Source organism: Epargyreus clarus, unplaced genomic scaffold, assembly GCF_041222505.1.
Source record: "Epargyreus clarus isolate Ecla_fem2 unplaced genomic scaffold, WU_Ecla_fem_2.2 ptg000017l, whole genome shotgun sequence".
Taxonomy (NCBI): Eukaryota; Metazoa; Arthropoda; class Insecta; order Lepidoptera; family Hesperiidae; genus Epargyreus; species Epargyreus clarus.
In genome coordinates, this window is record NW_027332225.1 from 4,059,668 (window position 1) to 4,086,473 (window position 26,806).

Below are 26,806 nucleotides of genomic sequence, written 5' to 3' on the forward strand. Positions count from 1 at the left end.
TCCTCATTCTCATTTAGTTCATTCGCTCCCGAAGTCTAAACAGCTGTTTGCATTGTTACCAAATACCAGCCAATGTCAATGTTCATATTGTTCATTCAATGTTTTTATAACCTGCTAAAATAATTTATTCAGAAATTCAGAATATTTCAAACCGGCCGGCCGGCTTTCATATTTAAAAATATTGGTATCGGTATTTGTGTTCATACGTGCCGCGTTCATATTTTTAATAAAAATAGTGCTTTAAATCGTTAAATATGCTGAGGAATTTAAGTAAAACCATTCAGATCCAGAAGGCGAAATTCGCTACAGCGGCTGCGCCTGCGCCGAATACCAATCCCGAAATATTATATTCAGGGGTGAGTGTATATAAATAAATATAAATAAAAATCTATAAGTATTTAAGTATATTTACGTGGGTAGCTAAATATAGATTTATAATTTAATTCTAAATTCTAAAAATAGCTTTACGTTGACCATTTATTTTGGCGTCCAAAATGGGATATCCTTAAACCAAGATATCCAAAATATATATAAACAAAGTTTCGGTTTTATCCTTATTCTTATGGTAATGGGATAGGAAACTAGATGGTTTCGTTTTAGAATGTGTGTTTAATGTATCTTGAGTAAGTTGTAGGTACGCACACCCTTTCATAGGTACCTATTCGAGATAATCAAGATAAGCTGAATATGGAATGGGCGACGTGGAATTCAGCTCAATACAAATGTTTATACAAAATGTTTTATTCATTGCTTTATAAACGAGTAGGCTTGTTTTAAGTTCGCTACTCACGTTGAAAACCACCACAATCACCGATAGCTTTAAATATAGCGAAAAAAGTGACACACATTTATGAAGAATGTACCTATATGATGACTATCTTGGATTTTTCTAGAGTATAGTGAGAGATCCCTACAGCATTGTCACCAACTTAGTCCTACCATAGTACTTTATTTTACAAATACTTTTGTATTTTCCTATGTCATATCAAATATTTCGTAACAAAATACAATCTAAAAATAACAATATGTTATCATCGTTGCTACTTTTGTGCTATCAACATAATAATATTGACGTTTGAACTTATCATAGGAACTTGTTATATTGTAAATATATGTTTGCGAATTTACATACGAATATTTTACGCTACAAATAGCTCACGGAATACGTTCCGACTACATAAATTTACATATATGTATGCTTACACACGCTCGATTTGGCAAAATAGCAAAAAATGTGTAGTTATACCTACTTAGTTTTTGTAAGAAGAACGAGTATATACCAATATTACCAATCAACGTTTGATTACTAGCAATAAGATTTTTTATGAGTATTTATATGAAAATTTAAGTTTATATCTAAAATATTGTAATTTAAAAATCTAAATATTATAATATGTTACTTATAGTACATTAAATTGAACAGAAATATATATCTCTCTTTCGGAGCGTTAAGACGCAAGTTTTTCGAGAAAAGTTTTAACATCTTCTTCATAGGCATGCATTTGCAACTTTGCTATTGTAGATAAATAATGTAGTATTGACTATTTTCCATCAATTATAGTTGGTTTACTTTATCGCTTGTTATAATTAATAAAAAAACAGGATTTTAAATAATGATCTAAATGTCCCGACAAAATTAGGAATTGTGGCTATATTGATCATCGGTATTTACAAATTCGATCACAAATGTATACAAATCACATGCGAGGAACGTGCGAGTTCATTTTCCTTTATATATTTTTAGTTATGTTCAAATAAACGTTAGGAGGCTTTGCAAACCATTCTTCGTAACGTAAATTAGTATGATAATAAGAAAAAAATATATCTTATAGGATTTTTTTCAAATTGGATAGGGTTCCAACTTGAAAAGTGCCTATAAGTTATTTTTACCTTACATCATATAAGAAAAAATATTGTTATCTGTAATTTCTAAGTGCTAAGTGTAATTTATTTATATTTAATAGACTATTTCATAGTCCGATACGTAATAAATAGGTTAGTATACAATTCAAAACCTTTCAACATGCTTAACTTGTCCTCAGCTGTTCATCAACAACGAATGGGTGAAGTCGTCAGACGGCAAGACCTTCAAGACCGAGAACCCAGCAACAGGGCAGGTGATTGCAGAAGTGCAGCAGGCTGGCAAGGCGGACGTCGACAAAGCTGTTAAAGCTGCTAAAGAAGCTTTTAGGTTTGCTTCTGTGTAGCTTTGAAAAAAAGCCTTTAAAAAATTGAAGCAATGAAAAATATGTAACTCTCCATTTAGACCAATCCAACAAGTAGTGAACATTTCTGATTAGATTCAGATAGGATTAAATGCTCGTTTGATAATCATGATGCTATTGTTCATAGACTTGGATCACCATGGCGCACGATGGATGCTTCTCAACGGGGGTACCTCATCAACAGGCTCGCCGATCTTGCCGAGAGAGACAAGACTTACTTAGCAGTATGTATTCTTTTCATAAGATTAAAGTAGCCTTGGAAAATTACGTGTCTCTTACCACACCCTTGAAACCAGAACACAGCGAAGCTAACACTGCTGGTATTTATTAATTGTAATTGATATATTTACTAAATCCACAGCTTAATTTATTAATGACACAATGACATTTTATAGTAGTTTTATAGTAGTTTTAATAGTAGTTTTAGTATAGTTATTTAGTTATAGATCAATGTAATGACATGAATACCTAATATTAAAGGAATAAACATTAAGTTTAGTTTATTAGACAGAAAAGGTGCGACGGTGATACCTCAGGAGTTAAATCAATATGAGTTCTACCAATTTCGTGAAGTGCGTGTATAAACCAGAATTAAAATAGCTTTGCGTATTTTATCAGTTATCGTTTATTGCTTAATTCTCGCATAAGAAAACAATTCTCACAAAGTGCCTTTTACATTCCAGATTACATTATTTTTAGAATTTATAGTTCTGTTACGTAGTAGTCCGGTTCTAATAATGAAGTAGGTAAATAAACCGCGTTCCGAGCGAAGGTTGATCACCTAGGTACTTCACACATACCATTTTTGTACCACAGCCACTCATTGTGTGTGAATTTGCCATAAATAACGCACTACTGCGTCGTCGTAATGTTCGTTTTTATAGGTCTGTAGATTATATACACACCTGCAAACATCAGTTATGAGGTTTTTTTGAATAGCAAGACCATTTGTTTTTTAATCGAAATGGGACATTCTCGTCCAGTAAACTTAGGTATTAAAATGTGATAATGGTAACACAATCGGATTCCAAAACATTTTTTGTGCCGTCATTTTTAGGTTTTGTAGCTAATGTTATTCATTTTCGTGACTGTGATCGAACTCGAGTGTTTTTTCATTTTAATAGCGCATTTGTTAAATTGTGTATAATTGTTAAAGTTTTCGTTTTTTGTTGAGTTTGTTAAAGTTTTTGTTTCTAGTTCATTTTGACAGTGACATTTCTTTGTTTACATTTTGGACACCTAATTATGAATCAGACTATAGAAGACTATAGAGATGAATTTTCTACAATAATCCTCAAACTTGTTCGATACCAACTTATATCTTTAAGCGGGCTTCTATAGTTAGTACCTAATGTTATATCTGGAGGCATGGCTGTGCCTCCGCCAAGTCAAGCCATAAAAGCGGCACGGCCGTACCATTCTTTTCTCGAAGCAATTCGGCCCATTTTCAACCCCCTGTAACTTCGTTGCATTTGAAGCCAGAAGCCTGAATTTTCAGGATATTATAATATTTTTTAAAAAGATTTTTTAATGGGACAGTCCCGTTTAAAACAAAACATCGGTACACCTTAGTTTACTCCGCGTAGAATGGCGTAGATTGCGCAATGAGCGTGAATCGGCAAAATAATATTCGATAATTATTCGATACACTCAATGATAAACTGTTATATTATGTATATTATGTATTATATAGAAAAGATAAAAATTGACATTGAACTTGATTAACACGACACCAAACCGTGAAACTTCTTAAAACATGACTTGCACTTCTAAGACTGAATTGTAATGATGGGAAGGAATACAAAGATACAATTCCAACAAGTTTACATAATTATCATACCTGCCACTGACACGCGATAAAGAAGATTAGCGGAAATGTAAGCAAATTCGCTCTTGTTGCAATTTCGCAGTAAATTAATGCTGTTGGAAGCAAAATGTGTTATACAAGCTATAAGAAAAAATAGTTCTCAAGGATGTGTGAAGTCTACCAATTCACACTGGGCCAACATAGTGGACTATGGCTTAAACCCTTCTCCCTTAGAGGGACACAAGCCCAGCAGTAGGGCAGTAATAAGTTAATAACAGTGGCGTAACTATAAGGTGGCAGAACTGGCAAAATGCCACGGGCTCCCGCCCTGTTGGGGTCCCCGGCCCTAGAGGCTGTGCGCTCAATATTGACCAAAAATGTGTTTAAACCAGCGGGAAATAAATAGGACGCCAGAACCTAATAATCACTAAAATACGTATTCGTGAGCGAAAATACGCCACAGGTTGACGACTAATGATTTACCTATAACTTTTTTTTTTTTATAATCTAAGAGTAGCAGACGAGCATGCAGTCCACCTGATGGTAAGTGGCTACTGCCGCCCATGGACATCTGTAATCAACCCCAGATAGGATTAGATATTCCTACCTGAGGTCGGCCACAGATGCGCCGCTACCCCTGAGGACTAAGCTGGAACGCCTCGGAAAAGTCTTTCTCCCTTACCACACTCTTCAAACCGGAACACAGCAGCACCTAACACTGCAGTTATTAGGTAGAAATAGGTGTGGCGGTGGTGCCGCCGGAGTCGAACCACAAAGGGTTCTACCACCTTCAAACTTAGTGAGAAGATTCAAACGGACTAAACCATTTGATATTGGACTAAACCATTTGAGTTAGTGACATTATACATTGTAGTGTTAGTGAAATAGTGACTAATGTACATTATAGAACACAAGATTCTGTCTACTCCCTTATGTGATAAAACAAATTAGTGCAGTGTCAGAGGACGCCACCTTCATTAGATTATTTAGCAGTTTAAGTAATTAGCTAGTAATTAGCTAGATTGTAATTAATATAAAGTACCATATTACTCATTCGGTATTTTATACATGCAAAAAACCCCTATAACTTGAATTTCATCTTGAATTCTCAGAGCCTGGAAACCTTGGACAACGGCAAGCCCTTCCTAGCAGCGTACTACGGTGACGTGAGCGCCCTGGTGAAGAACCTGCGGTACTACGCCGGCTGGGCGGATAAGAACCACGGGAAGGTGTTGCCTACCGATGGGAAATACTTCGCGTACACCCGCCACGAGCCCGTCGGTCAGTATGGGACACCGAGGAAATAATTGGCCAAGTGCGTCTCGCACACAATAATAATGAAACACACGCACGCACACAATAATAATTTATTTTTATTTTTAGTAGGTATTTGTCATTATGAAAACCATAGAAGTAAAAGAAAATTTCTGGGATAATCAGTTTTTAAATAAGTACTACCAATATGATTGTATATGGATAGGAATTTTAGACATATTTTTAAGTATTATGTCATATTTTTAAAAACACAAATTACCGATACATTTCTATTTAGACTGACAAAGGATGTTTGATCATACATTATGCATTTATGTAAATTCCATGACACATAATATTATTCCGATAAGGTAGTAGTATACACAATGACATTTTATACTTATGTTATAGATCAATGAGTATACATAAGAAAAATAACTGACAAAGGACCTAATAGAGCGTGAAAACTATTTATGCCCCTTTTACAAGATGACGGCCGACGGACAAGAGTTGCGACCCCATAAAGGATTTAGGTTTACACTAACCTTTAAATCAAAAAAAAAAAAAAAAATTGCACTCATGACTTTTGCACGCTAATGACCAAATATGTAAAATTCAATGGACTATTTATGAACAGATTTTTGTGTCTGGTAGCTTAGAATATAAAAGAATGCAATTATGGTCGAATTTAAACCATGGGTTCGCGTAGTTTATAAGTCTTCAAAGTATGGATTATTAAATAAAAATATTGTGGAATGTATCATTCATGACCCACTGTTGAGACATCTCGATCTACAATTATGAATTAACTGAAAACTTACGCTGCTCAACTGCCAAGAGAAAAAATAAAACTTGAAACCGTTTAAAAACAACCTGCCCATTTATTAGTCTACATCATTGATCTATAAATATAAAGATCCGCCACAAGCGGGCAAAACTTGAAACATACAAAATACGGCAAGTGGTGTAAAACGACTCCAGCCAAGTCCAGTCGCTCTCGCGCGGCGTAGTAATACACACGAATGTCACGGAACACGTTGAACGTCATTATTTTGAATTTAAAGCCTCAAAATGCCTTCTTGTGCAATGCGTAAATGCAAAAATTATGCTCGAAAAAGAAACAAACTTCATGGAATCACCTATCACACGTAAATGAAGAGAAATTATTAAATTTCGTTTATTTTTCGTGTTCGATCCGCCATGATTACGTGAGTAACCAGAAAGAGACAAAGTATGTTTTTGTCAATGAAAGTGATAAAGACGCAAAATGCATGGTCATAGATCAACAGAACAGAAGTGACATTTTATTGAATCTGACGATGTTCATATGTCGTATGTTATAGTTTAAGATCCCACTGCTTAATTTTTATATTAGTGTGTTTTTAGTCAAAATATAACATTTTATGGTTTATTTTAATAAAATAAAATCGATATATGGGAAATTTTGTATCCTAATCTTTAAATTTCCTTCGATACCTGTGGTAAATTATAAAAAATATTACCATAAAATTTATATAGGATAGTATACGGTATTTTAAAATTTCTTTAATTGAATAAATATTTCAATCATTAAGGTCGTATTTCTTCCTTAACCTAAACATAATTTAATAAATAATCTTTGTATAGCCAGAAATTAATCCTCAAAAAGACCACGGTAAAATTAGAATCTTATATATAAAATTCTCATGTCACAATGTTAGTTACTGTACCTACTCCTGCGAAACGGCTTTACTGATTTTCACCAAAATTTATATGCATATTCAGTAAGTCTGAGAATTAGCTACTATCTATTTTTCATATCTCTTAAGTGATAAGGGTTGTTCACCCTTAACATTTTTTTTATTTATATGGCAACACAATGTTTGCTGGGTCAGCTAGTACATTTATAAAATTTACACAACTTTGCAATTAATGGTCGTGTGTAAAATAAAACTGATAATAATAAACATAGATTAGTAAAGATACTTCGCCGCCTTGAAATTGAAATAAGCCACAAACGGCTTAATAGTAAGTTCTTTTTTTTTATTCTTGACAAATAAAAACATTTTTAGAGAAAATATACGAATAAATAACTAATACTGCGTAATTTACATAATAAATAAATAATTATTTCAAATATTTTAGAGACATTTTAGCACGGAGACGTGGCAAAACTTTTTTACAGAACTATTTCAATTCTCAAAACTGGGTACATTTTCTTGTTAGGAGTGAGTAATATTTACTAATCTATGATAATAAATATAAACTATTTTTAAATCATATATTTTAAACCAGTCGATACATCTGTATAGATACATTCTTTCAAATTATATTTTTATTTAATAATTATTTATTTAGTTAAACTGTACTATAACATTTCTACGTAAACGACGTACTAAAACTATTATCGACAGTTTTGGACATTTTTTACCTTCTGTTCCATTATTTCATTGTCTTTGACAAGCATGCGGATCAATGGGATAGCCACCATACGTCCCGTTTTTAACGGGACAGTCCCTTTTTCCGATGCTTCGTGCCGTTGTCTCCAAAATGAACCGTTGCGATTGTCAATTAAGTAACAGTATATAGTATAATTATGAAAAAAAACCTGGGGTGCTCCATTTACCAGTTTTGTAAAAAGCGCCCCACATTTTTTCCACAATTATACTATTTACTGTTCCTTAAATGATTCATAGATTGAAAATTATTTTCTACTTTTTAGTTAATTTTATCATAAAAGCGTGTTTTTTAGTATTTAACTATATTTTTTCAAGTAAAAAGTATTTGACTTAAAAAAATCGATGTCCCGTTTTGACTGAAGTAATCATTGGTCACTATATTCCATGGTCAATATTTACGTTTGCGTAGACTTGAAACGCAAGGTCAAACACTAGTTGTCTTTTTTTATCACATTGTTCTAATAGCTCTGTCCCTCATAGAACATTTGTCTATGTAGTAAAGGTAAGTAAAATAAAAAACGTGCATGTGTGCTATCAAAGCAGTTTCGCTCAAGTTTTCTCTTAAGTTAGCGGGCGTATAACGTGTCTAGTATAAAATGTCATTGGTCTACATTAAATAAAAGTGTGCTCCAAATACACTTTAAAAAAAAAGTTATTGCTCATTTCTTTAAAAAATCGAATATTAAGTAATTGTATTTTATATTTGCTCGTCACTAGTTATCTATTTACTTGCTATATATCTATTTACATGCCCTTTTTTCACTCTCTTTTCTTTATATTCTCATGTTTGACTTTCTCTTTCTATCCTTCTATTCTTTTTTTTTCCTTTTTTATATTTTTTTTCTTTTAATTATCTTTAATATTAAAATGTATTTTGCGCCGCCTTTATATTTTCTGCACATCCTTAAGGTTGACTGGTAGAAAATGCTACTTAGCATTGAGTCCGCCTGTTGTACTACTTGTTTTTATTGGTCAATAAAGTGTACTAAAAAAAAAGTGATACATTTATGATTCCAGGAGTGTGTGGCCAGATAATTCCATGGAATTTCCCATTGTTGATGGCATCATGGAAGCTGGGACCGGCGCTCGCTACCGGCAACACTATCGTACTCAAACCAGCTGAACAAACACCTTTGACTGCGCTGTATTTGGCTCAGCTGATCAAGGTAATTAAAAATTCAACAACATATTAATTTTGTTAAATATTTTTCAAGGATTTTAGGATTAAAAGTTAAAAGTATTACAGAATATTAAATTAACAAAATTTTCGATAATTTTACTGTTTTCCTACTTTATTTTAACACCATTTTAATCTCTAATGTTACCTACTCTATGTTTTTGATGTGAAACATCTATAGCCGCACGTAAAACCGATTTCTGGCGTGGCGACGCATCGCCACGCTATACGATGGTATATATATACAGTCTATATGCAGTAGTGTGTACGGTGTGGCGACGCGTTGCCATGCGCAATAACTATTACCGAAGTCACTGATTAAACGAATTAAGTAGTCACGATTTGAAATAAATTCGTAAATTTTTGTATTTAATGAAAATAAATGTTTATTCAATAAATAGTCATCGTTATCTGGAATAAATCGTAATATTTTATTTTATCATTATGACATATTTAGTTCCTACCACAATATGTTCTTTTCTGCATATTACTTTTACAAAATAATGTCGATGTTTCACATCTGCCAGGCGTCCCGTGACGGCTCAAAATTTATTGTTTTGTAGTTCTATCCAAGTTATCAGAATTAATATTTATTAAAAATAGCAGTTTGGTGCGGACTATACCATATGAGCTTATCTCTATAACAATAAAACTTTACTACTATTATATCATAATGTACATATGTACCAATATTACAATTTATCGACTGATTAGTCTCGGAAGTGTAGATGTTATATTTTATGACGGCGCGTCTGCTTTACATATGTTAAACATGTGTTTATACAAGTAAGGATGTGTGCGTGTATACAGTAACAATACGCACACTAGTGCACGATGTACATACACAATCCACTACATACAAAGTTAACGTGCATTCAACTTATCTTTAGGTATATGAATGTTATGAAAGTTATATCTCGAATAGATAACATTTTTTGATTTTGCAATTTATTATTGCAAGATGATGTACAAAATTATTATTAAACGATTTGATCATTAGTGAAGAATTATTAATGATACTTATCTATCTTTTGAGTATTGGCCAAGGCCATTCTGAACCTGTTTTATTAAAGAATTTTATTAATAGCACGAAACTACTTATATTAAAAATAGAATTAGAATGTGATTAATAGTGTGAATTTGCATAACTTAAACATGCGCAAACCACGGCGATTCCTTAACATGCGCAGCTACCACTGAGGACTAAGCTGGAATGCTTCTGAAAAGTATGTCTCAAACCGAAACAGCAACGCTCACATGTTCAAATTACTCATCCATTTTAAGTTATATTTATTTATTTAGTTGCACCATCAAGGTACAACATATACAATACATACAACATACAGACAACATATAGATGTTATGGTACATAATATTGGTTTTCAGGAGGCAGGTTTCCCCCCGGGCGTGGTGAATGTGCTGCCGGGGTACGGGGACGCAGGAGCAGCGATCGTGGATCACCCTGATGTAGACAAGGTGGCCTTCACAGGTATGCAGATATTATCAGTGCTAAGCAAAATATCATGACTAGTTTATGACATGCAACGCAACCAAGTAGCGATAGCCTAGTGGTTAAGAAACGCGGCCTCTCGATCGAGGGGTCCGAGGTTCAAATCCCAGGCACACACCTCTGATTTTCAAAATTGTGTGCGTATTAGAAATTAATTATCACTTGCTTAAACGGTGAAGGAAAACATCGTGAGGACACCTGCATACCTGAGAGATTTATAAAAAAAAATCTCAAAGGTATGTGAAGTCTACCAATACGCACTTGGCCAGCGCGGTGGATTATGGCCTAATCCTTCTCATTCTGAGAGGAGACCCGTGCACAGCAGTGGGACAGTAATGGGTTGATGATGATGATGATGATGAACGCAACCTGGGATTAGCCACGAAGCGGGCGGATAATATGAATAAAGATTTCTAAGTTTGGTTTGTTGTGTTCTTTGATAAGTAAAGATACTTCGCCGCCTCGAAATTAATCTGAAATTGAATCTCGAATCTCGAATTGAATGAAGCCGCAAAACGTTGATTTGTCAGTTATTATTTTGAATTCTTGACAAATAAAAAACATTTTTAGAGAAAATTTACGAATAAATAACGAATACTGCGTAATTTACATAATAACTAAATAAGTATTTTAAATATTTTAGTGACATTTTAACACGGAGACGTGGCAAAACTGTTTTACGTAACTATTTCAAAACAATATCATCTTTTTATACTTATTTTGAATTAAGCGCGAAAACGCTTGCGGGTGTCATGGCGTCCGTTGGTGACGTCAGACTAGAACATCCCATACAAAAGTTCAAGCGTGAAATACCCAAAAATTACGTCAGTCGCTCCCCGATTAGCGTTTCAGACAAGATGGTCGGTTGCAGTATTTTGTACTTTTATTTTACTGGAAAATATAATAAATTTTAAAGTTTTTTTTTTTTAATTGGGTCTTTTTTGAGAATCCTTTCAGTGTATATTTTTTACTTAAATTATTTATTCTTTGATTTTTTAATACTGTCATCATGCCTATTCGTAAACGTTGAACGTTATAATCAAATAAATATAGTTTAAAAAACTAAAAAATACGTTTTTATGATAAAATCAACTAAAAAGTAAAAAATAATCTTCAATCTAGAAATCAATTAAGGAACAGTAAATAGTATAATTGTGAAAAAAGCGTGGGGTGCTCCATTTATGAGTTTTCGAAAAGCGCCATTGGTACAAAATTATTAAAATCGTGTATATTGTCATCGGTTTTTGATAATTCTTCAAAATTTTGAATTAAACTGAATGTTCAAAGTGGATAGAATTCGGGTTCAAAGATTCCGTTACATAGTTACATACATACAACCCAAGCTAATAAAAGCGTGTTAAAAAGTTATTCTCATTGTCCCGTCCGGTCCCAGGTTCGACGGAAGTGGGCAAGTTGATCCAGCGCGGCGCGGCGGGCTCGGTGAAGCGCATCACGCTGGAGCTGGGCGGCAAGTCGCCCAACATCATCCTCGCTGACGCGGACCTGTCCGCGGCTGTTGAACATGCGCACATGGCGCTGTTCTACAACATGGGACAGTGCTGCACGGCTGGTGAGTGGTGAATCAAGAAAACCTTGACAGCTCTATCGGGCTCCTTAGGAAGCTTACCTTGTCTACCAAACAGCGGCAGATTATGGTCGTAATGAAGGGCACCGGTGTAAAAAAATCATTTGAATTTTAAAAACACAAATGTGTCAGACTTATTCACCGATAAATACTTATAATTCGGTGATTTTTTTTCTAATAGCTATTCAGCTACTGTGTTTGGTGCCCCCCAAGATCGGGCGCCGGAACGGGCCGCTCCTTCCAAGGGCAGGAAACTCTTGAGAATTGCTCCCATAGAATGACTCCTCAAGGTCCTTAACCCCTGTACAGAAGTCAGAGTAGTCGCAGACTAGAATTACCGCTGACCATGTGAAAAAACTACCACGTTTCGCTATAAATCATTAATCATTACTAGACATCGGATTATATGCACTATCAAAATGCCGAAATATGCATGCTAATATGCACTAAAAAAAGGGCGATATATGCACCAAAAAGCCAGAACGCGCAAAATATGCACTATCAAATTACTATTTATTATTAAGTTTTACGTTTATTTACGCAAATTTATTGCATACTAGTTTTTGCCTGCGGCTTCGCCCGTGTTTAAAAGAAAATAATATGACATACTAACATACATAAAACTGAAAATTCGTCCCTTCATTGTAATGACAGTGGCGCCATCTGGAGGAAATTGGTCGTACCAACTCTGAAACTTTCGTGGGCTCATGGACAACAACTAAAGATCATCACTTAATTAAATGCATAGTTTACGATTCAATCCTTACTAATATCAATTAAAATAATCCACATTTTGTTGGTCCAAAAGATCGATTCTCCGATTAAACGATCTTAGATCGACATCACTAGTTCCCGTGGGATTTCCGGAGAAAAAAACTATCATATGTCCTTTCTCGGGTCTCAGACTATCTTTGTACAAAATTTCATTAAAATCGGACCAGTGGTTTAGGCGTGAAGAAGAGACAAAGAGACAGACAGGCAGAGTTACTTTCGGATTTATAATATTAGTTAGGAAGTAAGGATAATCCGATGTCTAATCATTATAAATGCCATATCTCATAAATTACCTTGTTACTTCAACTTTTATTATTAAATGTCATTAAAATTACATAGCTTGGCTGATATAAATATTTTGTATCACAGGCTCCCGTACGTTCGTGGAGGACAAAATATACGACCAGTTCGTGGAGATGTCCGCCGAGCGCGCCAAGAGACGAGTTGTGGGGGACCCCTTCCGCCCAGATGTCGAACAAGGACCACAGGTACAACCTTTACTATCAGACTTACCACAATTTGAAAGAAGATGGCGCTTATGGTTGTGTCAACGTCCTTAACATCACAAAAGATTGCACTACACGATATATCTAAATGAAAAATAGCAAGCATCTCGCTACAATACAGCATCTTAGCTACAATATAGCATCTTGATACAAGTTTCGTAACTAAGACAAGCAGAGGATGGTGTTTCTCAGGTGGTAATCTATGTCAATCAGACAGACAGATCTCCCTATGCTAAAAGAAGCCCGTTGCGGTGATGTTGTTGCAGATATAAAATAATATAGTAATCATACAACGTGAATACACGCTTAAATTAACCTATCTACAAATTTCCCATAAGAAAAATAAAATAAATGATGTTTGTATTTTAACAGATAAACTGCAACAAAAATACCCTACTAATGAAATCTAATAATTTATTTAATTTTTCGTTCTTCACTCTTAATATAAATATGATGTGACATTACCAGGTGGACCGCGAACAACACACGAAGATTCTAAGCCTGATCGAGTCCGGTAAGAAGCAGGGCGCCAAGTTAGTGGCTGGAGGTGGTCGTCATGGTGATGTGGGGTACTTTGTGCAACCCACTGTCTTCAGCGATGTTAAGGATGACATGGACATCGCTAAGATCGAGGTAGGTACTCTTAGCAACCTTTGGTTAATTATTTATATTTGGTTGCGGTCGGCAAGAGTGGGAGCTCGAATCGCTCGGCCAGCGATCCCGGGACTGACGGCGGTATGTGTCGACCACATTACGTCGTACGCACCAGACGGTGTGGAGCGCGTCAAGCTCACCTGACTGGAGTCCGACGGGGCAACGCGCTAAGAGGGCTCCGGTTGCGTTCCTTTGGAGATCCCGGAGCCCTCTACGCCGCTGCGTAGAGGGCTCCGAGGACGGCCACCGGGGGGTTTCAGTGCGGTAAGAATCCCACATAACCCCTTAGGCATTGGGTACCTATTGAAGATTTCCCCCTCGTTAAAAACACAAGTGTCAGTAATTCTCCGTAAGGGAATAGTATACCAATGCACGCGCTTTGTAGACGTCCGCACTCGCCGGCGGCTGAAGGATAACTGAGTGACAATGTGACATTCGCTAAACGCTCATTTGTGTCGGCGAGTAGGAGGTAGATAACAGTTATTGGTACTCTCAACTCCTCAGAAGAATGTTAGTATTGTTATTCTGAGATCAACTCACAGTACCGCTGTTAGACCTGACAGCGCCCGACTTCAGTTTACAACACTTGTACATAGTATAATACTGTAATGAGGTAAAAATTCAACCAGAATGGTAAAAAGCGTCAGTGGGTCGATTTTGATAAAAAATATTAAATTAGGTTTTTTCTTTTTATATGGGAATATGTTGTATGGGTTTTTTCATAAAATGTTTTTCCATATTAGAATCATCACTATCACTCCGTCTCATTTAAAATTTTCATTTAAATAAAAAAAATGTTTTCTAACATAATTTTACAGCATAACTGTATAAGATTTCATGCGTAAAGACTTTTGTAATATTCTACAATATGTATGTATAGAATGTTCTTTTTACATTATTTTTCTTTTATTTCTAGATCTTCGGACCTGTGCAGCAGATCCTGAAGTTCTCACAACTGGACGAAGTGCTGGAGCGCAGCAATAACACTGAGTACGGTCTGGCCGCTGCAGTCTTCACTAAAGACCTGGATAAGGCCAACTATCTCATCCAGGTTAGACCTTGTTTATTAAATGGGAAATATTTCTCTGTCTTATAACTATGGACTGTCGTGGGAAGCAGATGTTACGCAGCCTTCTTGCACGATAGAAAGATGGGTGAAATACAAAATCAAGCTTACACGAAATGCAAACCATACTTTATAATGAAAAACAAGTTACGTCAATGATTTTATTATAATTAAAGGTAGTATCTTGAGTAAGAAAACTATGTATAATAATCTTGCGGCAATCTTCATGTAGCACCAGTATAATACTAAGCTACATGTAATTTCCCTGGCAAGACAGTGTGTTCTCATTTGAAAGCTGTGATCAGACAAGAAAATTGTGATTTCACTAATATAGCACGTAAACGTAAACAAATTTGTTAATTATACTCCTAATTTGAACAATACTAAAGCTAAATGGTTTGGTTCCAGGGTCTCCGCGCGGGCACGGTGTGGGTGAACGACTACAACGTCTTCGGCAACCAGGTGCCCTTCGGCGGCTTCAAGCAGTCCGGCCTGGGCCGCGAGAACGGGCCCTACGGACTCAACAACTACACGGAGGTTAAAGCCGTTGTCGTCAAACTCACTGAGAAGAACTCGTAAAGGGTTCAAAAAATCATGTGTATGTAACTCAATAACGTGCCCGGTTTATTGATAAGTTTAAAGAAATGTAACATCTGTTAATCTTTTTAAAGTTAAGCTTAATATTACTAATTCTTGATATGTTGCCGCACTAATTAAAGGGTTCATTATTATAAACATGTTTATGTAATTACAAATGCAAGGCTTATTGATAAGTTTAAGGAAATGCCTGTTAATATTTTTTAAAGTTAAGCCTAATATTCCCAATTTTTGATATTTTGTACCCATAAACTTTAAAGATAATATAAAATTATATTAAGTTTATGGTTGTTCCATCTAATTTGCTTTGTTGTTTTTTTTACCCGACTGCCAAAAAAGGGTTATGTTTTTTTGTAATCAATAGGCAGTACCGTGTAACAATGAAAAATGAAAGATTTAGCATTCATTCTCTTTTAACGGACGATAAATTATATATTTTTAAAAACACGCAAAGATATAGTGCATCTTTTGTGTGTGCTTTACGCATGTGTGTGATTTACTCGTGTGTGTGAGCGTTGTAAGTCAAATTATTTTCTAATATTCAAAAAATTGCTTATTGTCTCTACGGTTAGACGTGTGGGTTAGACCCATTTAATACGTCTCAATTTTGAGTTGATTTTTTTGATTTGTTATAAATGTTATAATGAATTTGAAATTTGTTAAAACAGTGAAACTGTTGTTGATACGAAATTTTTTTTGTTAAAACTGTGCACTTCTTAAAAAATAAATATGGCTTCAAAAACTTGTATATTCAGAAGTCAAAAATACGACAGTAACTACAAATTGTTTTTAGTTATATTCATAAAAAACTTCGACATCATACCATATTTCAACTACTCCCCAGATTAAGATATTCGCAAATTCTATTGATTGCATGTTTAAAAGATTTTATCTTTTGGTCAAACGATATCATATCCCAGTCTTCCAAAAATATAAAAATAAAATATTTTTAACTCCTAGCAAAGCAATAATATTAATGAATAGGTATACTTTAGGTTATAATTTTGTAAATGTAAGATTACACCTGCATTTAATTATTCACACCACTTTACCTTATATTAAAAAAAATATATATTTTACTTTACCTGGTGCCATTTCTGTAAATGTAGTACTCACATGTAAGATTGTTATATGCTTTTTAAATAAAACTATTTCTAAAAAAAGCTCAAGAGTTTTATTTTTAACAAGTACGTCTAAAATCAAAGCCGCGCTCCATAATGATTTACTAAAAGTGACGTTCAAAACAATTAATAAACTTTAAAAATGGATACTTCAGACAACAGATCAATGTATAATCAAATCAATAATCCTTTGGTTCATGCGCAAACAAGAAAAGTTACTAATCTAATATCTAAAACCAAAATGAAGGATCAACGATAAATAAAACTGAGTGTATCTAACTATGTAACAATTACAAAAAATCTTATTCGTGAAACTATTCTAAAATCACAACAGTGGAATGTAGTGCTACTTAATCTAAAAATCACATAGACTTGCACTATATTTTAACATTTCTAAAAAATAATAAAAAACAATCTTGACAAACGTTAATCTTTGGGCTTTAAATGCAAGTATTTTGAGGACAGGCAATGCACAGAACAATACAAACATTCAATGTCTGCAACAGAAATCTACTGTTTTGTACTTATAGCGCTTTTGTCAAAAAAGCGTAACACTAATTAGGTACACATTTAATTAACGAAACGTAAGATTAGTCATCCTTAATCTTTAATTTCATGTTTACGATATCGCAAACATATCCAATTATTTCCATAGTGATGGTCGCCGATTGTAGTAATGTTTTAATTTATTATGGTCACTGAACTTTTACCATATAGAGAGTATATTGTCAATAAAAACGCTACATAATTGACACGACCTAACCGATACCGATGTTAACGAATCTCGGCAATCATGAAGATTAATCGGCAACCAGTAAAATGAAACCTGTAAAAAAAAAATAATTAATTCCTGTCAACAGTTTCCTCGTTGAGAACTGACAGATTTTCTTCAGAGATCTTTTCCAGGCAACCGCATGTGAGCGACGTCATGTTGCCAACAGCAATATCGCGCTCGATCTCTCTTTCTAACAACTCGAAGTCATCATTCTCCACTTGGCACTTCAGACATTCGTCGGAGGAGGAATCCTGGTAACACATCACGTTCTCAATGTTCACTTCGACGTCGCCTTTATCATCCTTCATGAAGAGAGACGGGGTACTGCTACTCATGACTCGGGACTCATTACTGATATTCTGAACGAATACTTCAGACTTGGGACGGGATTTGAGGCTCACATCGCGCTTCTTTAGCGTTACCGGCGTTTGAACTCGTTTCTCCTTCGGAAACACGCGTTGGATTCGCTCCTCGACGAGCGATATGCTGCGTTTGAACACGACAGTGTCTTGAGTGTCACGGCCGTCGATAGCGTCTCTAGACTCGGTGTCGGAGGTGTCACAACGGAAGTAGATAGTGTCGCAGCCATTCTCCTGTTTCACTTTCAAGAGACAACAGTCGTCCTCGCGCTCGCAGAGGATCTCGTGTAAGGAGCCGTGGAGAGGAATCAACTTCACGCGACCTCCGAAGTTCTCCTGCATTTGGGTCGATAAGTCGTCGTCGATGTACAAATCTTCCGTGCTTCGCGCTTCCTGCAATAACATTGTAAGCATAGATTAGTAAAGATTACTCACTCCTAACAAAATGTAATTTTAACAAATTATTATTATTATTTAAATTTGATAATTGAAATTGTCACTGTCATCTATTTTCGTGTTTGAAGAATATTAAAAAAAAATGTTTTTAGAGCATTTACGAATGAAACGATATTTCCCTGCACCTTTTGTTCAATTTCGTGTTTTTGCACCACTTAATGCGCATGTCGGCATTGTTCCGCGTAAATTACACCATGACAGCCATTAAACGGCCGACAGAATTGTCAGCCGTTTAAGCCATTTCATGGCTTCCTTCAATTACAAAGCGGTGAGATATCTATACTTATGTATGGGTGTAGCATTGAAATTGTATACCAAACATTCATAGTTGCTCTATCGCCATATTTTGAACCCTATTAAAAATATACATAACCTGATATAATGACATGTATTTTTTGAACTACATGGTAACAAATTGCATGATGCAACATGATTAAATGTGAAAATAAAAAATATTATACAAAAATGTGCAAAAAGCCAACGGCACGCGGTGTTCCCAGGCGGTCACCCATCCAAGTACTGACCGCGCCCGACGTTGCTTAACTGCGGTGATCGGACGAGAACCGGTGTGTTCAACGTGGTATGGACGTTGGCGAATAAAGTGTCGAAAATTCGAAATAGATGAATGTATTCGATGTTTAGCACGTAGGCAAATGTAGAATACAATTTATTGTAAGTGCGTCACATATAATCACAACAAAAACTAAGTAATATGTGAATTGTATCATCGAGCTATTAAATTATTATTTTTGAATTATTTTTAGTTTGTAAAGAAGTGAATGTCCAATTTAAACTTTAATCCTTGACCATAAATCGTCCGGTGACAATGATGCGAGTTCCATGATTTTTGTTCACCCAAAAGATGTTCAATATGCTTAGAGAAGTTTTCATTTATAAAAACTTAAAATCAAACAGCCTTTTGAAGGTGGTAGAAAAACCTTTGTGGTTCGACTCCGGCGGCACCACCGCCAAATCTATTCCTGTCTCATAACAGCAGTGTTAAGCGCTGCTGTTCTGGTTTGAAGGGTGTGGTAAGGGAGTCATACTTATCCGAGGCGTTCCAGCTTAGTCCTCAAGGATAGCGGCATGTATATGGTGGACCTCAGGTAGGAATATGTAATTCTATCAGGGTTTGATTACAGAAGTCAATATGCGGCAGTAGCCATTTACCATCATGTAGACTGCATGCTCGTCTTCTAGTCACATCCTTACTAATATTATAAATCCGAAAGTAACTCTGTCTGTCTGTCTGGTTGTCTCTTCTTCACGCCCAAACCACTGAACCGATTTTAATGAAATTTTGTACAAAGATAGTCTGAGACCTGAGACCCGAGAAAGGACATAGGATAGTTTTTATCCCGGAAATCCTACGGGAACTAGGGATGGCGATTTAAGATCGATTAATCGGAGAATCGATCTTTAGGACCCAAAACATCGATTATTTTAATCGAGATAAGTAAGGATTTAATCGTTAACTATGCATTTGATCAAGTGATGATCTTTAGCAAAGTTGAAGGTACGAATTTTCAGTTTTAAGTATGTTAGTATGTTATATTATTTTCTTTTAAACGCGGGCGAAGCCGCGGGCAAAAACTAGTATTATAGATCTCTACCTGTATGGCACTGAACGCCTGGCAGCGCTTCAGCGAGTTGGTCTGCACATCCTCAGTCAGAGTGTCCTCGGCTGACGGAGCGCGTGAGGTTCCACCGCTCGGCTCACATATCGTCACGTTCACGCAGTTGTCCAACACCTGCAAGAAAACAAAATGAATTGAGTATCATTCATGGGCTAAGTTTAAGAAACAGACTGCAGTGATCTATCAATTTCAAACAAAATACTGGTACGAAATTTGCAATGATTATCTAAGTAAAAAAATTACAATAACTGCAACAATTGTCAAATAATTGTGACTAGGTACATCATCATTGTCCCTGTAGTACCGGGACCAGAATAGGAATATAAATCGCAAACAGTTCAAATAAAAGTAAATCATAAACTTACATGTACCAATTTGATTTTTTTGAAAGTATATCAAACTTTCCCCAATCATAATGCAATCCTACCTGTAGGCTATTCTCGCCTGATCGGCTGAACGTAATCTGCAACAACGGCTTATTGTTCCCGTTGATCTTAACCCGCGAGAACGACTTGACCGGCTCCTTCCGTACTTCATCTTCATTCTTCAACGACTCCAGTACATTCGCGACGCCTCTGTTGAATAAATCTTCAGTCTTCCGACTTCTAGAACCGGTTTCAACCGTTTCTGACGCCTCGTCGGATATCTCGTGCAAGAGGTGCTGGAACTCCTTGCGAATGAGGTCTCGGATGAACTCTTCTATGCTTCTTGTGTCCGTTGATTGGTCGACTTTTAGTTCCTTATCGCTGCTCTCCTCTGTTGGCGTTCTACAAAGATACATTATATTGGTTAGGTTTATGCATGAATGAGATTTAAAATGTGTGTAAATGTAACAAGAAAATACGTTTTTCACGATTCATCATTCTTAAAAAATATCAAGACTAAATTACTTATAACGCAATTCCATTCCCTATAAAAAACTAATAAAATTATACTTTTTCAAAACCCTATATAAATAAAAGTTTAACATTATTTGAACAGTCATCAAAATTATACTAATGCCAAGAAAAAAAAGTGAAAAATTTACAAAAAGCCAACGGCACGCGGTGTTCCCAGGCGGTCACCCATCCAAGTACTGACCGCGCCCGACGTTGCTTAACTTCGGTGATCGGACGAGAACCGGTGTGTTCAACGTGGTATGGATGTTGGCGAAAGCGTAACAGAAAAATGTGGCCACATTATAGGTTTTTGTAAAATATATAATTTTTTTTTGTTAAATATATAAATTTATTATTCGAAATAACTTGCTTGTTATTTGTAGTTTGGATATATCTATTTATAACAATGATATCCAAGGTTAGCCAGAGTTGCGTGTTACGAATATTTACTGTTAAAATTATATAATAATACTTTGACATTTGGACGGAACTGGTGTTTCTAACTTATTTTTCTGCATTAATATGTCTGACAGTAAAATATTATGTTTTAAAAAGCGTGTGTGATTTCCTTCATTATTGTAAATTATTCTAAAAATATTACAAATATTAAGGCTAAAAGTCGAAAATCCCGGCTTTCGCCAGATACTACCGCAACCTCACCAATAGACAAGCAGCAACAAAATGTGCAATCACTTTTTTAAAATAAATATTATAGGAGAAGCAGACGAGAATGCAGGCCTCCTGTTCTGATGATAAGTGGCTACTGCCGCCCATGAGCATTTGTAATCAACCCCAGATAGAATTAGATATCCCTAACTGAGGTCGGTCACAGATGCGCCGCTACCCCCGAGGACTAAGCTGGAACGTCTCGGAAAAGAATGTCTCTCTTCAACCCAGAACACAGCAGCGTTTATGCTGCACTCCTGCTGTGGCCGAAATACGTGTGGCGGTGGTGCCACCTGAATCGGCCCATAAAGGATTCTACCATCTTCAACCCTTTATTACAAAGCTACTTTACCCTTTATCGGAGTCCTTCCTATATGTGTTATAGCGGTCATCACGGCCGGTAATGTTGATATTCTTCGAGACAGCCTCGCGAGCCTGGTTGTACTGATCCCACTGACCTCCTGAAATATTTTTAAGCGCTCATTTTTAAGTATTTTGTTTTTTATTCTTTATTAATAATGTAAGGAAGTACTGAGGCAGCTTACAGTAATATAGCAAGGATACAAATATGTTACAAAGTACAATTATCAACTTGATATGGTCACATTTTTGTATACATAAGAATATTCTTAGAATAAGTAGGGTTAGTACACCATCACCATAAGGACACCACCCTAAAATGTTTATATTTTCACAGGAATGGAGTGTAGTCCCTGTGCCAATCAAAATCCTATTACTATTTAGTACCTACGAGGGTGCGTTTTTAAGTTCGCGGAATGAGGGACAAGGAGGGAAAATAAAATGTCAAAATTATTTTTCTTTTTCTAAATATTCTCCTGCAAGACGAATACATTTTTAAGATCTTTGTATTAACTTATTTAAACCCTCATAAAAAATGTTTCGTCCTTGTCGGAAAAATTGCGTCCTTAACTTCTTCGTCTGTAGAAAACTTATTTCCACGAAGCTCTTTTTTCATTTTTGGAAAGAGATAATAATCGCTGGGAGCCAGGTCTGGCCTATAGGGTGGGTGATTTAAAATATCAAAGCTCACCTTATGCAGGGCAGCCAGTGCAATACGGCTTTTGTGTACGGGCGCATTGTCGTGCAACAGCAGGACACCTCTGGTTGATTTTCCCCGCCTTTTTTCTTTGATGGCTTCTTTTAACCGCTCCAGGATAGTTGCGTAATATTCTCCGGTTATAGAGACACCTTTATCTTTATAATCTATTAACAAAATTCCTTCTGAATCCCAAAAGACTGTCGCCATGAATTTTCCGGCCGATTGTGAAACCTTAAACCTTTTAGGAGGTGCTGTACCCTTTTTATGCCACTGCATGAAGTCTTGTTTAGACTCAGGTTCATAATGGTGAACCCAAGTTTCATCTCAAGTAACAATTCGATTCAATACAATATCTTTATCTTCTCCACAGAGGTCCAAAAACGCACGGGAACATTCAACGCGCTGTTGTTTTTGAGGCGGCGTGAGCATTCTCGGCACCCACCGCGCGCTGACCTTAGTCATGCCAAGATGGTCATGCAGAAATTTAAAAATGCTTGTATCCGATACTCCAACCATTTCTGCAAGCTGTTCCTTCTTTAGCCGAGCATCTTCCAGTACTAATTTTTCGACTTTCGCCATCGTTTCCGGAGTGGTCACCTCAACAGACCGTCTGGGTCGTGGGTCGTCTTCAAGTGAATCCCTGCCTAGCTTAAAAAGGTTGTTCCACTTGTAAACCATCGTTTTTCCAGGGCAAGAGTCCCCGTAAACCGATGACATCTTTTCCATTATGATTTGCACAGACTTTCCTTGCTTGGTAAGGAACTTTATAACGGCGCGATGCTCGATTTTCTCCATACTTTAATTTTTTTTCCGGATTGAGTTGTTTAATTGTCGATAGTTTTAAAACTAATGATGCAATTGTGATAAAACTTTATATTTATACTATTTATGAGTCACTTAACACGTACCGCCCTTAACAAGCCCGCTATCATCCCTCCAACCCCGCCATTCCGCGGACTTAAAAACGCGCCCTCGTATGTACTACATATAGTTTATAGGTACGGTTTCAAAAAAATAGGAAAAAAAAAAATAGAAAAGATATCTTGGCTACGAGTCCCGATTTTTAAACCTTTTCTTTATCTCATCTCAGCGAATCTCATTCACTTTTTATGTATGTTAATATCATATTAAATTACCGGAAAACTTCACAAAGAGGTTCTTTCCAGAATTAACATAAAAGCATTTGTTTTGGTTGGTTTGGATGGTTTAAGGTACTACTTTACAAATCAGAATACTTTATGCACTTACATAATATTTATTTTACCAATCCCACAGGTAATGAAAGACATAAAAATAATGAAACAACAAAATTAAACATATTAGTGACAGGAATAATTATAATATTATTAGTACTGATTACTGAACCAAGTAATTTGTGCTAACTTTAACAGAACCCAAATGATACCCGAATATTATGCTTATAAGTGTTATATACAATTAAAAAACAATATGCAATATGAACTGTTTAGCCACGGCTAAAACTTTACTTAAAAAGCAAAACTTAAGTCTATCACCACACCCAACTAGCTGTATAGACTTCTAATACATATACATCGTTTTTCGGTAGAATGCTAATTATATACTCTACTCTCTGAATTTCAGAAAGTAAGCCTTAATTCACCACTAAAATACGCAAAATAATAATAATATTGCTATTTTGTACAAAGCCAGGAAATAGATATTTTTCTTTTGTAAAAGTCGCTTTTATGATTCCGTTGCCGTGTGACGTGTTGACGACCCGCGTGGCGGAGCGGTCACCATACCGGTCTGACGCGCAGAGGGTCCCGGGTTCGATCCCCGGTCAGACAGAAATTTAAATGATGAATTTAGATTTCTGTCTCTGGGTCTGGGTGTTTGTGTATTTGTCTCTGTGTGTGTCCATGGCACCCACGATACAGGGAATCCTAGTGTGGGGCTGTGAGTGTAGAAAGCGTTTGTTTGTTTGTTTGTTTGTTGCTGTATTTTTTAATATTCTGAATACCAGAAATACTTGCATTAGAAGTCTATTTTAGTATAGTCCGCGCCAAATTTCTAGTCCGCTCTGATGGTGTTGCGCGCGGGTTTAGTCCTTAACATAACTTCTTCTTCGGTCCTTAACATAAGGACACACTACCGCAGTTATGTACCCGTGGGCGAGAGCGGGCAGCGGAGGGTGCCGGGAGGGTCCCACGCTGTCTTCGTCCCGCTAATATCTATAATTTGCTGTTGCGACGCAACTTGTTTCTATATTTGGAGCGGACTAGTAACTAAAGGCAACCGTTAAACCATAACACATCACCTATACAACTGACCGTTGACGCAGGGCGAAGCGGGACGTGCTCGGAACGTTTTCGTGTTATGACGCGGCTTGTATAGTTGCGGGAGAGACTTCTGGAGAGTGTCCACACAGTGGGAAGCCGGCTTCAACGCTTGCCCTTGGTGGGGACTGAGAAACATAAAAACATATTTTATTACTACTCGACCAAGCCAACTTGACGAATGTCAGACATGACGTCACTGTGCGTACCGCTGGCAAAAAAATAATAACTTGTTATGAAATGTTGATTTATACCTATGAATTGTAAATTTTAATAATTTTCTGTCTAATAGTTTATACTTTAATGTCTATCACTAAACTAATAAGCACAAAAAAATGTAAAACGCAACATCATTTTTCGCTCTCTGCTACGAATAGTCTTATTTTCCCCATTTCGTCGAAACTAGTCAAAACTTTTGTTAAGTAACACAGAAACAATAACTATGTACATTGATAACAATGACAACATTAAACAAAAAATATAATCCAGAAATTATTTGTAAATTGTGAGAGTGAGAGTTTAGCTGCGAACAGTACTAGGATGTCAGCGGGGCATGGAGCGGGACTCGAGGAGGGAGGCCGCATTCCTTCGGTTCGTCTAGTTGGCTTGCTCGGGTAGTATAAACATTATACAAATAAATAATAAATGTTTTCTAATTTCTACATATAGCATAGTCAACTCTAAAATTGATTTACTTGTGTTTAAAATTAGACACACGCGGCGCTCCCTTATCAAGTAACTTTTATATGCTACGAATATTTTTTATTATAAAAAAAATACGAGTACAATATAGTAGATTATTCAAATAAAATAAAAGATAAGCAAGATATGAATGAGAAAAACAGCAAAAAGCCAACGGCACGCGGTGTTCCCAGGCGGTCACCCATCCAAGTACTGACACAGTATCGGATACAGTATATTGTTACTAACAAAGAAAATAGTATCACTAATCCAGATGATTAAGCCCCCTGGATATGCTGTCATATTAATTTATTTATTTAAACTTCTTATACCTGAATAATGGAAAAACGTCATACTAAAGCTGTTATTATAACATTATTTGTATTACTCTCACCTATTATCCTCTGGCAAGGACATCGAGCGCCCACTCTTCCTGTTGGCCTCGTATATCCACCTCTCGTGTATGGCGACTAGTGGCTTCACGTTAACGTTGGCGAGAATGTCGTCTTCTATTTTGTACTTGGATGTACCCACGGATGACGATTTGAAGGACCACGAGTTGGTGCGTGGAGCGGAATCCGTTTCGGGGGATGAAAAGTCGTGGGGTAGGGAAACTCTGTGTATGAGTGAGAAAGTAAATAAAAGTTTGTAAAAAAATTATGAAATTCTAAAACTATATAAGTTTTCCTATTTATCCTTTCCTAAATTGAGAAAGTTACCTTACAAATGTTACTTTTGGACAGATGTTTGGCAAGCAAGTTGATTAAAAATAAATAAACAGGCATACTAATGATAGGAATTATCTTAACAATACGTTAGAATGTTACGATATATCAATATTCTACTACAGCACCACTGTAGTATTGTATAAACGAGGTTAGTGTAGATTGAATAAACGAGGTTATGGTATACAGGGTGAATTTTTAAAACGGGCCTTCAGGGCTAAATCCGAAACTATAAGGATTAGCGAAAAATGCTGAAAGGAGTTACGAGGCCGATTTTGATAAAAACTAAAACTCCATCATTAGTTTATTAAAATATTTTTTTTCCTTAACCGGGAATCGAACGAGTTCATTTTGAAAAAAAGACACCTCTATATTATTCCACTATCTGATAGTGTCGCTTACAAGGATCAAATTCTGGGAAGTAATGTTATGTATGTTATGTTATGTTATGTGGTTATGTTATGGGAAGTATGTTTCAAAATGAACTCGTTCGATTCCCGGCTAAGGAAAAAAATATTAAAAAAAAATAATGATGCAGTTTTAGTTTTTATCAAAATC

The 26,806-nt window shown here is 35.9% G+C and overlaps 2 protein-coding genes and 2 non-coding genes across 6 annotated transcripts in view; 1 reads left to right on the forward strand and 3 right to left on the reverse strand.

The window, feature by feature from the left end:
* The first annotated feature begins 12 nt into the window (after positions 1–12).
* Positions 13–16,056, forward strand: Aldh (Aldehyde dehydrogenase). Its single transcript, XM_073082216.1, has 11 exons — positions 13–356; positions 2,043–2,191; positions 2,353–2,449; positions 5,145–5,313; positions 8,742–8,890; positions 10,288–10,390; positions 11,805–11,981; positions 13,140–13,258; positions 13,745–13,909; positions 14,847–14,981; positions 15,405–16,056. The coding sequence occupies exons 1-11, from the start codon at positions 255–257 to the stop codon at positions 15,573–15,575; spliced, it is 1,536 nt and encodes a 511-aa protein (XP_072938317.1). The 5' UTR covers positions 13–254; the 3' UTR covers positions 15,576–16,056.
* Positions 16,057–16,752: 696 nt separating this feature from the next.
* The window catches only part of LOC140749171 (uncharacterized), a 45,275-nt gene continuing 35,221 nt past the window's right edge, over positions 16,753–26,806 (reverse strand). For all 3 annotated transcript variants that reach the window (XM_073082212.1, XM_073082215.1, XM_073082213.1), the window contains exons 10-15: positions 25,918–26,139; positions 24,837–24,970; positions 21,838–21,946; positions 20,369–20,708; positions 19,918–20,055; positions 16,753–18,241 (exon numbers count right to left, since the gene is read on the reverse strand). In XM_073082212.1, the coding sequence (XP_072938313.1) occupies positions 17,558–18,241; positions 19,918–20,055; positions 20,369–20,708; positions 21,838–21,946; positions 24,837–24,970; positions 25,918–26,139 (1,627 nt within the window). In that variant the 3' untranslated portion in view covers positions 16,753–17,557. The remainder of the gene's footprint in view (positions 18,242–19,917; positions 20,056–20,368; positions 20,709–21,837; positions 21,947–24,836; positions 24,971–25,917; positions 26,140–26,806) is intronic.
* Positions 18,780–18,898, reverse strand: LOC140749360 (5S ribosomal RNA). Its single transcript, XR_012103086.1, has one exon. It is a non-coding gene; the product is annotated as a 5S ribosomal RNA (ribosomal RNA).
* Positions 20,973–21,091, reverse strand: LOC140749363 (5S ribosomal RNA). The gene has a single exon (XR_012103089.1). It is a non-coding gene; the product is annotated as a 5S ribosomal RNA (ribosomal RNA).